General features: G+C 36.0%; 1 protein-coding gene across 1 annotated transcript; it reads left to right on the forward strand.

The window, feature by feature from the left end:
- Positions 1 to 13,514: 13,514 nt before the first annotated feature.
- LOC110720579 (rac-like GTP-binding protein 5) lies at positions 13,515 to 17,715 on the forward strand. The gene is made up of 7 exons (XM_021899620.1): positions 13,515 to 13,990; positions 15,096 to 15,183; positions 15,330 to 15,439; positions 15,548 to 15,611; positions 16,998 to 17,062; positions 17,148 to 17,213; positions 17,312 to 17,715. Exons 1-7 carry the CDS (start codon positions 13,892 to 13,894, stop codon positions 17,408 to 17,410), a joined length of 591 nt encoding a protein of 196 aa, XP_021755312.1. The 5' UTR covers positions 13,515 to 13,891; the 3' UTR covers positions 17,411 to 17,715.
- The last annotated feature ends 248 nt before the right edge of the window (positions 17,716 to 17,963 follow it).

A 17,963-nucleotide genomic window follows, 5' to 3' on the forward strand; every position in this document is an offset into this window, starting at 1 on the left:
TGTGTTAACTTCTCTATAAGAGATTAGGAGTACAAAAAATTATAATTCTATACATGTCACTTGTCTCTTTATCTCTCTTAAGCAAAAAAAATTGAAAAATAGAATGAAGTGTCATCCCATGTCAATTTACCAACGTCCAACGCAAGGAGTCAAGGACTTTCAATTTCTCTATTGATATTTATCTTACTTTTTTTTTTTTTTTTTTTTTGGGGGGGGGGGGGATGATGTGAGTCAACATGAGGTCAATTGTCCAACTCAGCAAAAGTCCATCACAATTTCACAAGTTTGGCAAAGATACACGCCAGTGAATCATGGGTTGTACATGGACATTATTTTCAAAAGTTAACATAACCCCTTTTAAAACTAGCATACCAAATAAAGGAACTAACTAGCACATCACGTGGGTCAGGCCGTGGTCTCCATTTTTGAATGATTGACACATGTTCGACACGACTTGACTTTTGCTTCCAAATTTTACCTAGACTCTAGGGTAGATAGAAGTCCCTACACCCCCTCCCCACTGTATAACCCTATAATCTTCCCCACTACATCTCTCCCATCCTTTATCCCCCTCTTACAAATTATTGCAACTATCACCGCATCTTATCCCCAAATTATATATCTATCTATCTTTATCAACTCTAACTATAGCATAGTCCGTCCATTTCGGGCGATTTCACCGCCATTCTCTTCTTCTCCAGCGACATTCTATGACTCGTCCCGTCAGCACTATGATCTCCGGTAAAAATCTCAAGATTGAATTTAGAATCTCGGACCTTCGAAATTGAATTTAGCGGCAGTTTCAGCCGTGCTTCTAGTGGCAACAGTTGTGGTTATGGTGGTAGTCGTGGTTATGCGGCGGTAAGTAAACATGGGCACGGGCCGTGCCGGCACGCGGGCGGCACGGGCCCGGCACGACTCCGGCACGGCCCAGCACGTGGGCCGTGGGCCGTGCCGTGAACAAAATTGTGGGATTTGGCACGGGCACGGCACGTGGCACGCCGGGCGGCACGGTGGCCGGCACGTGGGCCGGCACGCTGGCACGACCCGGCGGCACGGCACGTGGCACGGCCGGGCACGGCACGGCACGAGCCCGCAAGGCACGGCCCGGCACGGCACGGCCCGTGCCATACCGTTGGAAAACTAGCCGTTTATGGCCGTTTTCCAACAGCTATAAACGGCTAGTTTTCCACCGCTTTTCCCACCCAAATTCCCTATAAATACCTCATATTTTCCTCCAAAATTTTCACAATTCATCAACTCATCTCTTCTCTCTTATTCTCTAATTTTCTTACTCCCAAATTCTCAATTCTCAAATTCCTACAAATCCTACAATCTTGCTCTCTTTTGTGAAAAAAAAAAAAAATTCCTACTCTCTTATAAATTTTACATTTTTACTATTATTACCTTTATTAGTCTACTACCAAAAAAAAAAATTTTGTTATATTTACATTCGGGAAATTATAAATTCGGGAAATTAAAGTTCGGGAAATTATAAATTTGGGAAAGCATTGAAGCGTCATTGTAAGATCTAACTCAACTTTATTTTAATTTGTTATTGTTAGTTGTTAATCTTGTTATTATTATTATTATTATTATTATTATTATTATTATTATTATTATTATTATTATTATTGTTATTGTTATTGTTATTATTATTATTATTATTATTATTATTATTATTATATTCTTGGAAGTTGGAACTACTTAATTATATAAAAACTACTTTCTATTTTAATTGTGGGTTATTTGGATTGTTGAAATCTTCTAAGGCGGGACTTGGGCTCTGGACAACGTCGCTCCTAACCTCTCCTACCTGCGATCTCATTGATCCAAGTAATCTACTATTATTATAATTATTTTTAAAAATTTAATTTATATAAAAACTACTTACTAATTCTTATTGTTATTGTTATTATTATTGTTGTGAATTGTTATTATTATTGTTGTGAATTGTTATTATTATTGTTATTGTTACTTTGTTATTGTTATTGTTATTTGTATTATTATTATTATTGTTATTGTTACTTTTATTGTTATTATTATTGTTATTGTTATTTGTATTATTATTATTATTATTGTTATTGTTACTTTTATTGTTATTATTATTAATTAATCATGGCATCAAACCCGAACGCTTCCTCCTCCTCTAGAAAAGCCAAGTCAAAACGTAGGGAATCACCAAATCCAAACACTTCAATGCCAATTCCCCCCCCCCCTAACATGCCCTTTCCCTCCCCTAACATGCCCTTTCCAAACACTTCCACCCCTTTCTTTCATCCCCAAAACACGGGAGGGCAAGAACAAATGGATGATATGGCTCCTTGGACCCAATTTCAACAAAGCCAATTTCAACAACATGAATTTCCTTTTCCTCTTCCTTCCCAAGGTAGCCAAACACAAGCCTGCGGGTCGAGTGAACCATCCACCCAAATGCCCAACACCCAAAATCCTAACATATTAGAGTGGTGTACCGAAGAGGATTTTGCTCAAACCAAAAGAAAGAGTGAAGTTTGGTCACATTATCAATTAAGTAAAAATGGACAAAAGGCCAAGTGTCGGACTTGTGGTAAAATTTCTCGGCCGATACCAAGGGAGGGACGGGACACCTTAATAGACATACAAAAAAATGTGGTGGACCATCTAGTGATCCAACCCAACCCAAAATTTCTCAATTCCATCCACAAGGCTTTATTTACAATTACAAGAGAGATAGGGATGAACTTGGGAGAATGATTGTACATGCGGAACAACCTTTTCTTTTCGTCGAAAATGATGCCTTCAACAACTATGTTAACCGAGCACTACAACCAAAACACAAAAAAATCTCCCGAAAAACCGTTCGATCTGCTGCCATGAAGAGTTATCTAGAGTACAAATTGAAATTAGTAAATGAATTAGCTAATCTTCCTAGTAGAGTTTCTTTAACCGCCGATGCATGGGATGGTGGTTACGGACTCCACTATTTATGTGTTACTTGTCATTGGTTAGATAATGAGTGGATGTTACAAAAACGCATCATTCATTTCAAAATGCTTGAATACCCTCATACCGGTCTTAACATTTCACATCATTTAATGGAAGCCATTGATGCATATAGTCTTAGGGATAAAATCATGTCAATGACTTTCGATAATGCAACTTCTATGACATATAGTGCGAATTTGGTCAAAAACCAATTGACCGATGTTATATTAGATGGAAATGCACTTCATGTTAGATGCATTTGTCATGTTCTTAACTTGTGTGTGAAGGATGGAACACAAGCAATTGGTCCATTTTATCACAAAATAAGGAATGCTATTATGTCTATTAATAGCTCTAACATGAGATATCAAGAATGGAAAGGTTTTTGCAGGCAACAACGGATAAAAACCATAAAAATAGCACCGGATTGTCCAACTAGGTGGAACTCCACCTATGAAATGTTGAGTCGAGCAATCGAGTACAAGGTTCATTTAACACTTTTTTATAATATGAAATTTCCACAAAATGCTTTACTAGAAGATGATTGGGTTAATTGTGAAAAATATATGCAGTTTTTACAATTACTATATGGTATGACACATTGTTTTTCTTCTGTATATAATCCTTGTTCTCATTCTTTTCTTAGTAATGCATGTTTACTTGCACAACTTTTTGCGGAACACCGATCTCAACATGTTTATCGTGGATATCTTCCATCCATGGAGGAAAAATGGCGTAAATATTATACCGATATTCCTATGATTTATATTTTTGCTTCTATTTTAGATCCTAGGCAAAAATATGATGGCACCTTTTTATTAATTGATATTTATTATAGTAACATGAATTTTGAAGATGATGTTGAAGCTTTTAAAACTAAGGTGACAAATGATTTTTTTTCTTTATACTCCACCTATGAAAGTAAATATGGAACCGTGTCTCGATTTGCCCCTTCTCAAACATCCAAAAATGTAAGTAAATGGGCCAAAGGTTTATTTGCACAAGCTGCTAACATGATGTCCAAGTTTTCAGGTACGGAATCATCATCAAGTAAGAGAACACAAAGCGATGTTTCGGAGTTGCAAATGTACTTAAGTTACGACTTCATGAAAGGCATGGACGATGATGAGAAGTTTGGCCTCGACATCCTCGATTGGTGGAAATCACAAACCGTGAAACATCCAATTTTGTCGGCAATGGCTCGTGATATTTTTGCAATCCAAGTCTCCTCCGTTGCCTCCGAAAGAGCTTTTAGTGCGTCGGGACGAGTTTTAGACGATAGAAGAACAAAACTAAAACCCGAAACACTTGAAATGTGTGTTTGCTTCAAGGATTGGTTGGATGCCAAAACTCGTTCTCAAGATCGTACTTATGCACAAAACGACGACGATGAAGGAACGTCGACTTCTTTTAGTTCTCATACTTCTCAATCAACTCAATTGGCGGATGAACTTGAACCTCTAGAAGACGAAGACGAAGACGAAGATGAAGACGAAGGCGAAGAAGAAGACGACCAATAATAATTACATGATTACATATTTACATTATACACTATTGTATTCTTTTTGTATTATCGAACTTCGTATTCCGTATAATAAATGAAGTTATTCAATATTCATACACTATTGTACGATTTTTAATTATCATTACTTATTTTGTATTATTGAATTATCGTACATTCGTACCGGCTACCGTCATATAATAAAATAAGTTATTCTTCAATTTTTTGTGTTTTCGGATTATCACACTCGTATTTTTTTTTATTATATGCATTGTTGTTTTTTGCTAAATTAATAAAATTGTTTTTATTTGTTTAAATAAACTTAAACATAATTATTAATTAGATAAATAATTTATATAACCTAAATTAAAATAAAGTTGTTCAAAAAATGAAAACAAAATATATTAACATTAACATTTAACATAAACATAAATTAATCACATATATTAAGTTGTACTAAAAAATATATATATCGTTTAATTCGTTTTTTTTTCATTTATTAAAAAAAAAATAAAAAAAAATAAAAAATATAATATTAAAAATATATATTTGTCTTTTAAATTTAACATCCTAGTATATTAAAAATGTATATATTCGGATTAGACAATTGTTCAAGAAAATGTTAAAAAAAAATGCTTAATAATTACTTCAAGTTGTTTAGATTTCTGAAGATTTTTTATTTTATTTATGAACATGTTACTTTCCTAATATGAACACTTTATAGTGTTTAGGATGGAGATCATCCCATAAAAGGTTGGTGTGTCACTAACTCACTACTTTATTCATTTTACTCTTAGAATTTAAATTTTTAAGTATTAATTTAATAATTTTTTTTTGGTTGACGAATTGGCTGGCAATTTGGGACATCTTTCCCTAAGATGAACATAATAAGCTTCTAATATATCCATATTTGCCTTTAAAAATGTACATGTACTTATATCTTAGGATAAATGGTTCATTATATATTTATAATATACGAAATAAATAAATGTGGATGTTTGAAAGTAATTAACATTTGAAGTTCAACTAGTATTAAAATTTGGATGAATATCATTAAATTTGAAATTGAACATTTAATAAAAATTTAGATAAATATTTATTAAAGTGAATAAATATGAACATTAGCCAATATATGTACAAACCATTAATATATGAATGAACATTTAGCAATATAGAAATGATCATATTTTAATATGAAAATATCATTTATCAGATTTCTAATGATTGTTTATTAATATGTGAATGGTCATATGCTAATATATAAATGAACATTTATCAAATTGAAAATGAACATTCAACAAAAAGATTTTTTTTTCGTATTTTAATAGATACACTATAGGTTGTGCAATTAATTTGTTCTCCTATAGCTATTGCTTTAATTGTATTGTCAATATATCTATAACTCAATAACTTAAGAAAAATTTGTCAATTACTACCGCAAGTTAATACTACTTTGTAAATTACTACCGCAAATTAAAAAAGTTGTGAATTACTATAGCAAAAAATTTTAAGATGTTGCGATTACTACCAAACCCCCATTAAACCCAACTATGACGTCATTATATCACTTTAACCTATAGTTAAAGCTCTTAACCATGGTCAAACATGGGTTAAAGCCCTTAACCATGACGTCATTATATCCCTAACCCATTTTCTTTTTTTGGGGGGCTGGTTAAAGCCCTTAACCATGGTCAAACATGGGTTAAAGGGATATAATGACGTCAAAGTTGGGTTTAATGGGGGTTTGGTAGTAATCGCAACATCTTAAAATTTTTTGCGGTAGTAATTCACAACTTTTTTAATTTGCGGTAGTAATTTACAAAGTGGTATTAACTTGCGGTAGTAATTGGCAAATTATCCATAACTTAATGTACATGTATCAATTAATATGACAATGAACATGCATCCATTTCTAAATGAACATATTTCTATACAAGAATGAACATTTATTAAAGTGTCAGTATGAAATTCAAACAAAAACTTAACAAATATCTTGATTGTGCATTTAAATTATGGGATTGAAATTGTAATAATATGTGTATAAACATCTACTAAAAATTCAAAATATACATCTATTAATATCCTGGCTATGTATCTATATGAGAATGAGCACAAGACTTTGATAACAACATCAAATAATTTATTTATAATAAGTAGTTTAAATATAGTAAATTTGAACATTTGACGCTCTATATACATATATGATATGAAAAATAACACATGAAAAATTATTTTTTAAAAAAAAAACAATATATGCATAAAAATAAACCTGAAAGAGTATAGAAACTGACATGAACAACAAAATATGTAAATGAGCATCTACTCATATATAAATGAGCATATATTGGAATGATAAAGAACATGGCATAAAAATTAATGAGTATTAAGAAATATATGTGGTTAAACATCTAAAGCTCTACTCACGTTTTTAGTCTTTTACTACTTGCATAAAATATACTTTTGTGTTAGGTGTGACATACAAGCTAAGCAAGCTAAGTAGTAAAGGTCTGTTCTCATTGACTGAACTCAGCTGAACTGAACAGAACAGAGATGAACTTAATTGAGCTAAACTGAACTGAACTGAACTGAATTGAGCTGAAATGAACTAAACTGAACAGAAATGAATATTTTGTAAGAGAAGAAAATTAGGAGCTGAACTGAACTGAACTGAATTTCAACATAAGAGACACAGGCCCTAAGTACTACATATACTTGATTACTTACTACTCCATACTGTACATGACAAAAAAGTATTTGTAACAATCAATGCACATTATTTACAAAACGTGAATGAATGTCTATCAAAATTGAAATAACTAACTTATCAAAAATAAAAAAGAATATTTATCAATACGAAAATGAACATTTATTAATACGAAAATGAACATACAACATGTATATATCAATATCGCAATAAATATATATTAAATGAAATGATCATGTATCAATATGAAAATGAACATTAATAAATAAATAAAAAATAATAGAAAATAAAAAAAAAACTACTTTAATAAATCTTCTTTCCTAATTTGTGAAAGAAAAAGAAAGCAACTATGCTTATGATAACTGTCAATTAGAAAGAGAAAGTATAATTAGAGACTAAAAATTTAAGAGGCACAAAAGTTGATGGGAATGAAATTCAATCAACGAAATTTTAATTTGTTGATTGAATTTTCCAAGGAAATGGCTAGCTAGTTGAAGAACAAATCACACACTTCTAACTTCTAAGTCACACACACGATTATTCATCTCCGCCATCGTCGCCGACGGCGACTATCGGCGACTATGAAGTATTCTAGCGTCGGAGGTTTGGGAATGCAGAACCATGGAGGTAGTTTGGATAGCGTTCAATTGTTAGATCATTAATTGCTAAAAATCTCAATGTCAACGAGCAATCTCGATGGTTTTATGACGCGTGTTAGATACTGGGGTTAGTATGAGGCTAAACGCATCGTTAGAGAGGGAGTGTAGGTAGAGCTATATACACTAGAGTCTAGGGATAAATAATTACTTGAATTCAGAGCACGCTAGTATACATGGGCCTACAAGACTAAGCCCACAACTTTTTTAAGTAATAAAAACAAAAATAATAAGTAACCATTTTCACGATAAAAACTCTTGATGCGCCACTTCAAGATTTGGATATGAAGATAAGCATTTACAAGGTGTTAAGCCCGTATATAATTTATTGTATTTAGTTAACGGGCTAAGTTTAGGCCCTTGGCTTAGGTAGTATATATATACCGAATTGACAATCAATACAAACTAAGAATACACATTCTTGACATGGTATCAGGCCTAACTTAAAACAAACCCTAAACACAGAATTTTTCTTTCCTCTCCACGATTGTTCACAGAACAGAGCATCCATGGAAGACGGGAAACTCGATCCTTCATCTCCTTTCTATCTTGGTGCTGGAGATCAACCGGGAAATTGATCACTCACATGGTCTTGAAAGGCGACAATTACATGGCTTGGTCGAGGGCAATTACGTTGTCTCTTCGATCTCGTCGAAAATTTGGGTTCGTTGATGGAACAATCACGAAGCCAACTGACAAGAAGAAATTATTGGATTGGGAAACAGTCAATTCAATGCTCGTTTCATGGATATTGCGCTCTATGGAACCTAAACTCGCGGCATCACTGCCCTTCTTTGATGAGGCTCAACGCCTTTGGGCTTATTTAGAACAGAGGTATTGTGTTTCCAATGGACCAAGGTTGCAGCAACTTAGGTCAAAGATTACTGATTGTCGGCAAACTGAAAATATGTCGATTGAAGATTATTATACAACGCTCATGTGCTTGTTGATGATCTGACCAGAATTAAACCTCTCCGTGGCTGCGAATGCGGGAAGTGCTCGTGTGATGTTGCGGATAAACTTGCGGCATACAGGGAGGAGGAGATACTCCATCAATTTTTATGTGGAATTGATGACTCTAAGTATGCTGTGGTGCGAACGAACTTGTTATCACAGCACCCTCCGGTTGATCTAAGCCGCGCATATCAAGCTCTCCTCCAGGAGAAGGAATCGCGCGGATTTGTTAAGGGGAGGGCTGATAGGGAACAGGTGAAGGATGTTCACGCGTTTGCCGTTTCTGCAGTTCGCTCGAAGGGAATCCCGGATCGGCGGGATAAATCAAAACTATTTTGCTCACATTGCAAGAAAACAGGACATGACAACGAGGGGTGTTTTGTTCTTCATGGTTATCCTGAGTGGTGGTACGAGTTGAAGCGCAAGAAGGAGGGAACTACCGAAGTTAATTCTGCTCGTGCTAAAGCTGCTGCCTCTAATGGTGGTTCGGGGAAGCCTGCTGCTGTTCGCGCCAATGCAGTGACAGGGGCAGCCTTCGAAGGTGGGGACAATGTGTCCTTGATTAACCTCAAACCCGAAGATATCCGGGTTTTGCTGAATATGGCTACTCTTCAACAGAAGCGAATGAAAGGTGGGCTTGTGACTAATTGGATAATTGATACGGGGGCATCTCATCATGTCACCGGGAATGATTCTTGCTTGGTAGATGCTCGTTTGATATCACTGTGCCCCGTGGGACTACCAAATGGAGAACAAGCTGTTGCCTTGAAAGAGGGTCGAGTCATTTTGACTGACAAAATAATTTTGGAGCATGTTCTTTTTGTTCCTAATTTACAATGCAATTTAATATCGGTGTCAAAAATGATTGATTCCTCTAAATTTTTTGTACGATTCACTGACTCTTTATGTGCTATACAGGACCAACGTTCGGGGAGCCTGATTGGAGCCGGTGAACGAAAGGAGGGACTCTACTATTTTCGGCGAATTCCTACAGTATGTGCGGTTCAAGCTACTTCGGTGTCAGATTTTGAATTGTGGCATAGAAGACTTGGACATCCGTCGGATAGAGTGGTTAAGTTGATTCCTCCTCTTCGTAGTAGTTCTACTAAGAAAAGTTTGAATAAAGCTTGTACTGTGTGTCCACAAGCTAAACAACATAGGGATAGTTTTCCTACTAGTGATAGTAAAGCAACTTGTATTTTTGAATTGATTCATTGTGATTTATGGGGGTCGTATAAAACTCCTTCCACATGTGGTGCACATTATTTTTTTACTCTGGTTGATGATTTTTCAAGAGGTGTTTGGGTTTATTTATTAAATTCAAAAACAGAAGTTTATTCCGCATTTTGTTCTTTTGTTGCTATGGTAGACCGTCAATTTGGTGTGTCTGTCAAATTGGTGAGAAGTGATAATGGTACTGAATTTAATTGCATGCTCCCATACTTTAATGAACAGGGAATTATTTTTCAGACTTCGTGTGTTGGGACTCCCCAACAAAATGGTCGTGTTGAGCGTAAGCATCAACATATTTTGAATATGGGGCGGGCTTTAATGTTTCAAGGGAATTTGCCTATTGGTTTTTGGGGAGAGTGCATTCTTGGGGCGGTTTATTTGATTAATCGAACTCCTTCTCATTTGCTACTAAATAAAACACCATATGAGATTTTATTTGGTAAAGAACCTATGTTTGATGAGTTACGTGTTTTTGGCTCTCTTTTCTTTGCCCATAATAAAAAATCCAAGGGGGATAAATTTGCACCTAGAAGTCGAAAGTGTGTGTTTTTAGGCTACCCTCACGGAAAAAGGGATTGGAGATTATATGATCTTGAGACGGGTGAGTTTTTTGTGTCCCGTGATGTGAAGTTTTATGAGAACGAATTCCCATTTGCTTGTGACAAGGAGTTGAATGTTGACTCCGGAAAAAATGTTGTGATGGACCATTCGACTGTGGGTAATGAGGGTGTCGACTTTGATTTTTTGGATGATTTGGAAGCTGTTTTAGAGGTGAGAGAAGCAAGTCGTGACTCACAACAGGGGACCACTGCCGCGGCCACGACAGAGCCTGCTGCTGTTGGCAGTAAGGACCGCGGCCCTCCTGCGGCAGGTGGAGACCCTGCTGCTGGCAGTGAGGGTGGCAGCGGGACAGCAGCTGCCGGTGGTGGCAGCGGGGAAAAAGCTGCTGGTGGCAGCGAGGGTAGTAGTGAGGGCGGTTCTTCTCTCTCTCTTGACATTGATCGTGGGGGTCGTGTGCGACGTCCACCAGGTTGGCATACGGATTATGTAGCACATACTGTACAAGAAACGAGTCCTCCTAGTTCACCTACTCCATGCTCCTCAGGTACTCCTTATCCTATAGCACATTATGTGAATTGACAATTTTTCCCTGCGACACCGTATATTTCTTGCAGCTGTAATTGCAGGCACTGAGCCCCGTAATTTCAAAGAGGCTATGACAGATGCAGGGTGGAGAGAGACAATGCAAAAAGAAATCACAGCATTGGAGGACAATAGGACTTGGGTGATGGAACCGTTACCTCCAGGGAAGAAGGCTCTTGGATGCAGATGGGTCTATAAAATCAAGTATCATTCAGATGGCACCGTTGAACGATTAAAGGCTCGTCTGGTCATATTTGGTAATCATCAGGTTGAAGGCATTAACTACATTGAGACGTTCGCTTCCGTGGCTAAAATGGTCACTGTTCGGGCTTTCCTAGCGGTTGCGGCTGCGAAAAATTGGGAACTGCACGAAATGGATGTTCACAATGTCTTTCTTCATGGTGATCTTGATGAGGAGGTGTATATGAAGCCACCTCCCGGGTTTCATGGTAGCAAACCAGGAATGGTGTGTCGTCTTCAGAAGTCGCTCTATGGTCTCCGTCAGGCACCCCGTTGTTGGTTTTCCAAACTTGCCGGATCGCTCAAAAGGTATGGCTTCAAACAGTCATACTCTGATTATTCCCTGTTTACTCTTAATCAAGGAAATGTCCATCTTAGTGTTCTGGTGTATGTTGATGATTTATTGATTTCTGGCAATTATGCTTCTGCGATTTCTGCTTTTAAGGCGTATTTGAGTGACTGCTTTCATATGAAAGATTTGGGTGTGTTGAAATATTTTCTTGGTATTGAGGTTGCTCGCAGTCCGGAAGGCATATTTTTGTGCCAACGGAAATATACTCTTGATATTATTGCAGAGTCTGGATTATTAGGGGCCCGACCGGCAAGTACTCCAATTGAGCAGAACCATACTCTAGCAAAATCAGAGGCACCTTTTATTGATGACCCCGAGATGTATCGACGCCTTGTTGGTCGTTTGATCTATTTGTCTTTCACTAGACCTGATTTAGCATACACAGTTCATATTCTGTCCCAATTTATGCATCAACCCCGTCATGATCACTAGGAGGCTGATCTTCGAACGGTGCGCTACTTGAAGGGTTGTCCAGGTCAGGGAATTTTATTGCGCTCAGATTGTGACTTACAGTTGACAGGTTGGTGTGACGCGGATTGGGCTAGTTGCCCTCTTACGAGACGGTCGATTACAGGTTATTTGGTCTTTCTTGGAAATTCTCCTATTTCTTGGAAGACTAAGAAGCAGGATACCGTTGCTAAATCTTCTGCAGAATCTGAGTATCGTACGATGTCTAAGGCCACTGATGAGCTGAAATGGTTGAAGGCTATTCTTGACAGTTTAGGAGTCTCGCATCCGCAAGCGATGAGTTTATTTTGTGATAGTTAGTCTGCGTTGTATATTGCGCAGAATCCGGCCTTTCATGAGCGTACTAAGCATATTGAGGTCGATTGTCATTATGTTCGGGATGCAATTCAGGACGGGATTATTAGACCATCATATGTGAAGACCACGGACCAACTAGCGGACATCTTCACTAAGGCGTTAAGCAAGCAACAATTTTTGTATTTAGTTGGCAAGTTGGGCATTTGTGATTTGCATGCTCCAACTTGAGGGAATGTGTTAAGCCCGTATATAATTTATTGTATTTAGTTAACGGGCTAAGTTTAGGCCCTTGGCTTAGGTAGTATATATATACCGAATTGACAATCAATACAAACTAAGAATACACATTCTTGACACAAGGAACCATATATATATATATGAGGAATTTCCGATAAGAAGAATGACTAAAAAGTAAAAAGTATAACCTATATATCAACAATGATGTAGCCCAAGATCCTAGGGACAATTCTAAAAACATTTAAATGTGTTGATGAATATCAAATTGTCACCTTCAATGATTATGTATTTATGTTGTTGATGCCTTCTTCTCTAGCAAGTTGTAAACGTTGATGTATCCATGTAAGGCTTAAGCTTAGCAATGTATGACTAATTGACTATACATCACCAAAAATTAAACCACATGCGAAATCCTTGTGCGTTTTCAATGATTGCGCTTTTTGAGAGAGCTCTGACAAAACCGTCAAAGGTTGAGTTTGAAAAACAACTCGTACGAGTATTCATTTGCCATTTTAATTAACCGTTTAACATGTTACATATATTTACTTAAACTATACAAGGTATATAATATCGGTGTCTAAACACATTAAGAATCTAACAACAAAATAAAAAGAAAAGACAATACACATAGCCAACATAGGACATACATGCATACTCCCTCCAATATAATTACAAAAAATTTCTAATGAATTTATATAATACTTGTAAATTTAAAAAAAAAAAAAATAAAAAGAAAAAAGAAAAAAAAGAAGAATAAAGAGGAAAGTGGTCCAATTATGGGTCCGTGACATTGATAGGGTTGTCCACCTCCTCAACTCTGTCTGGTAATAGCTGTCACAAACCAAGCTAGGTCATTTTTCTCTCTCTATTTTCTTTCATTCTCTCTCCTCATCTCATTCTCATTCTCAATTTCATTCATAATTTCCCCTTTTAATTTGATTATCCGTTGACTTCCACTCTTAATTTATACCATTACCCCCCTAGGGTTTTGTGATTTTGATTGTACAACTACTCTTCTTCAACAATGTGGGTGTCCCATCTTTTTATTTGATCAAATTTAAATATAAAAATTACATATTTATAACCCCTTTTCAAAATTAATTATTACCCAAATTTCAAAATTTAATTTTGAGCAAGAAATGAGCGCATCTAGGTTCATCAAATGTGTTACAGTTGGTGATGGTGCTGTGGGTAAAACATGTATGCTTATTTCTTACACCAGCAACACTTTTCCTACGGTATTAATTCTATTTTTTTTCAATTACCCTTTTCATTGTTTTTCTTAATTTTAATGATTTTGTTTGGTTTTTGCATTTGCGATACTTTGATCAATTTTTACTGGGTTTTATCATGTGGGTTTTTTGTTTTTTTTTGTGATCATATTTTCTGGGTTTTGGTTTTGGATCTTGTGTTTGATTATGTAATATGTGAATTGAATTTAATGGGTTGCTGAATTATAGGTGGGGTTTAATTGGTGCGAAATTCCCTGTTTTTGAGGAATTGTTTTTGCCATATATTTAAGCAATAATTGAAATGTTGATTGTGATTGTAAATTGTTTTTTTTCCTGATTATTTTGATTCTGCATTGTGAATTTGTGATATTTTGAAATGTCCCAATTTTCTGTATATATTAATTATTTTTTGAATTTTGTATACTCCGTATTTGTTATCATACAAAAATTTCTATGTTATATAATGTCCCAATTTTCAGTATAATGTGGGTGCCCCAAATTATTTATTTTTATAGTCAATCTATGCATGCTATACAAAAATAATACGGAGTATTAACTCTTAATGACTTTGGGTAATTTAATCCGAGAAGCTAGCAACTGTGAATGTATGCCTCAATTTGATGAGAATTTGGTTATCTAAGGTTTAGAGGCTAGAACTTTTTAAACAAATAAAAAAATGGTTTAGAGGCTACAAACTATCAATGTATTGGATCTAATATCTAATGCGGCCCCGAGTGTTTCAAGGATTGTCGATTGAGGAGATTGTTGTCCCTGTTGGACGAAAGTAAAATCACTCATCTCTTTGTTGTTAGTGAATACTATATGGGATATGACATTAACTACAAGGATGCAACAAGAATTGCTTTGTAATCCTTTAGAACTGCTTTGTAATCGACAATATTTCTCCAATTTCTCTTGTCCCCTGCTGTATTCTGCCTCATACGAAGTAGTTGTTTCCCTGGTCGATTTGGCTACATGTTCACCTTTTTTAACTCTCAACAATATTGCTCCAATTTTTCTTGTCCCCTGTTGTATTCTGCCTCTTACGAATTAGTTGTTTCCCTGGTCTATTTGGCTACATGTTTACCTTTTGATTTCTCAATTGAAACAGGACTATGTACCTACAGTTTTTGATAACTTCAGTGCTAATGTTGTCGTTGATGGGAACACAGTCAACCTAGGTTTATGGGATACTGCAGGTACACCACATGCTGCTACCCCTCTATGATTTTCATATCTTTCTTATTATTCGTATTCATTTACCTTTCCTCAAAATGTTATTATGATTCTAGATAATGAGTATCAAGACAAGTGTGTTTGACTGTATTGTAATTGTGTGTTACAGGGCAAGAAGATTACAATAGATTGAGACCTTTGAGCTATCGTGGAGCTGATGTTTTTATTTTAGCATTCTCGTTGATTAGCAAAGCTAGTTATGAAAATGTTGCCAAAAAGGTGAGGCTACTTCATTATTTTGCTCTTCCCTCAATTTGTGGCTTATACCACATGAATTGGTGTTGTGCTATTTCAATTAGCTCATGGATTTTTTACTTCCTATTTCAGTGGATTCCGGAGCTCAGGCATTATGCACCTGGTGTTCCAATAATTCTCGTTGGAACAAAACTAGGTATGACTTTACTCCCCTATTACTCTTAAAATATCTACAGTTATACCAGTGTCTTGTTGAAAATGGTTATACCTGGAAATAGTTAGGCATTAGGAACCTTGGCTTTGTCAAGCAAATGACAGGGATGTTAGATCTTGAAAGTACATAGTACTTGTTGCAATATAACCTCTAGTGATACCTGAATTTTAGGTCTCAAAGGCACCTACAATGACGTTCTAACACCTTAGCTTTAGATCTCGTTGATATTTAATTTTCTTCATTTTTTTTTTCCCGAAGGAACTGGGGGTGTGGACAAGAGGGGTCAATTATTGTGAAATATACTTCATCTTAAGATTGGGGTTAATCTATACTATATATTAAAAGGCGTTCCTTTTAAAGGAACGGTGCCACGTGGCACTCTTCAAAGTATGTGTGCTATGTCTCAATGCCACATCATCATCCAAAGTATATGTGCCACATAAGCTAGCCACTTCACTTAACAAAATAAAATATGCTTTGAACAAGATTTGAACCCATAACCTAGAATACATTTACCATCTCAACCAACTATTATTGAGCATCTCCAATGGCAAGCTACAATGCTTTGTAGCTTGCTTTTCCACATCAATTTCTAAGCTACAACACTTTTTTAGCAACAAATTGTTCCAATAGTAAGCCACAACATGTTGTAGTTTGCAAAAAATAAAATTTTAAAAAATAAATAGATAATTTTACACATATTACAATATAAGTGGAGTTTATTTGTTCCTTTTTTAATCAAGCATGTAGCTTGGTTGGGCTACAGTTGCTTGCATGTTGCTCAATATTTTCTTCTCCAATGATAAGCATGTAGCTAGGAACTTTATTTAAATTGCAAGCAAGTCCTTATAACTGAACCATTGGAGATGCTCAATGTTTCAAGTTTGACATAATATTATATATTCATTTCAATTATTAAGTAAATTAGAGGTAATATAATCTATTTATTTTTCACAAGATTAAATATAAATACAGATGTAAAAAAAAAAAAAAAAGTGACATTCGAAGCAACGCCCAAAACACTACACACACTAACTATACAAATAGTCGAACATAATTAAGTATGCAAGCTAGCAACCGGGGCATCGCCCGGGGTACACACTAGTTATTGGTTACAAGGTGTTGCTACCAATTTTTTCTAAGCTTAAAAAGTTGTATCTTGAGGTTACTTAGAATCGGAAACTATATCCGTCTGTAGTTAAAATGTGATATTGAAAGCAGTTGATATGTGTCTACGATTGCCATGCTTTGTTTTCTAGAATTTAATTCAGTCTCTATTGCATATCCGCTAATCAGAAATGGAATTTTATAGATTTTAACTCCTGCAAACCCTGCCTAAACAATTTGATTGCATCTACCTATATTCAGATCTTCGAGATGATAAGCAGTTTTTCGTAGATCATCCTGGCGCCGTTCCTATTTCAACTCAACAAGTGAGGACTTCTACCATTTCTTATAGCCCATCTTTTTGTCTGTTTTCATTTCATGTTCATGGCACTAATGTGAACTGTATTGAAGGGAGAGGAGCTGAAAAGAGTCATTGGTGCCCCTTACTACATAGAGTGTAGCTCAAAAACTCAACAGGTATATATATATGCTGCATTGCCCCTTCATTTTCATGTCTACATGTAGCTTTCTGCACGCTACTTGTAATATTGAACCGCTATATTCCGTGAATGCAGAATGTGAAGGCAGTTTTTGATGCGGCGATTAAGGTTGTCCTCCAGCCACCAAAGACCAAGAAAAAGAAAAAGAAGGCGAAAGGATGTTATATTTTGTGATTAGGCAGGCAAACAAAGTTGTTTAGAAGGACATTGACATACCATCATTGCCAGTTTCGTGTGCTTTATCCTAATATCTGTCATTTTCTTCATCTGTTCAGTTTAATTTGTGGTTTTCACAGTAGTATCTTGGTGTATAGTCTGAACTGACACAGATATTTTGCAAAGACATTCAAGTAGTTTGTACTTTGTTTTCATTAGAAGGAAGTTGTCTTCAACAGTGGAATCTTTTATGTACCACTAGGTCATTATTACCTTGCCCAACGGCTTCATTGTTGTGTTTGTCTTGTGTGATGATGTTTTTACATGTACCTCTAGGCTTCTCTTGCAAGGTAAGAAATTATCCTCTGACATGTAGGTAGAGGTGGCCAGTGGGCCGGGTTGGACCCAGCCCACCCTAACTCGCACGGCTGGTGGGTCACGTGGGTCCGACCCGGTTTCAATCCGGCACAGCCCGGCACAGCTCGGATTTAATCCGGGTTGTGTCGTGGGTCCAAAATTTTCGACACAACCCATTTCAACCCAGCTCAGTTTAACCCGTTTGATTCGACCC

This window comes from Chenopodium quinoa, unplaced genomic scaffold (genome assembly GCF_001683475.1).
Source record: "Chenopodium quinoa cultivar QQ74 unplaced genomic scaffold, ASM168347v1, whole genome shotgun sequence".
Taxonomy (NCBI): Eukaryota; Viridiplantae; Streptophyta; class Magnoliopsida; order Caryophyllales; family Amaranthaceae; genus Chenopodium; species Chenopodium quinoa.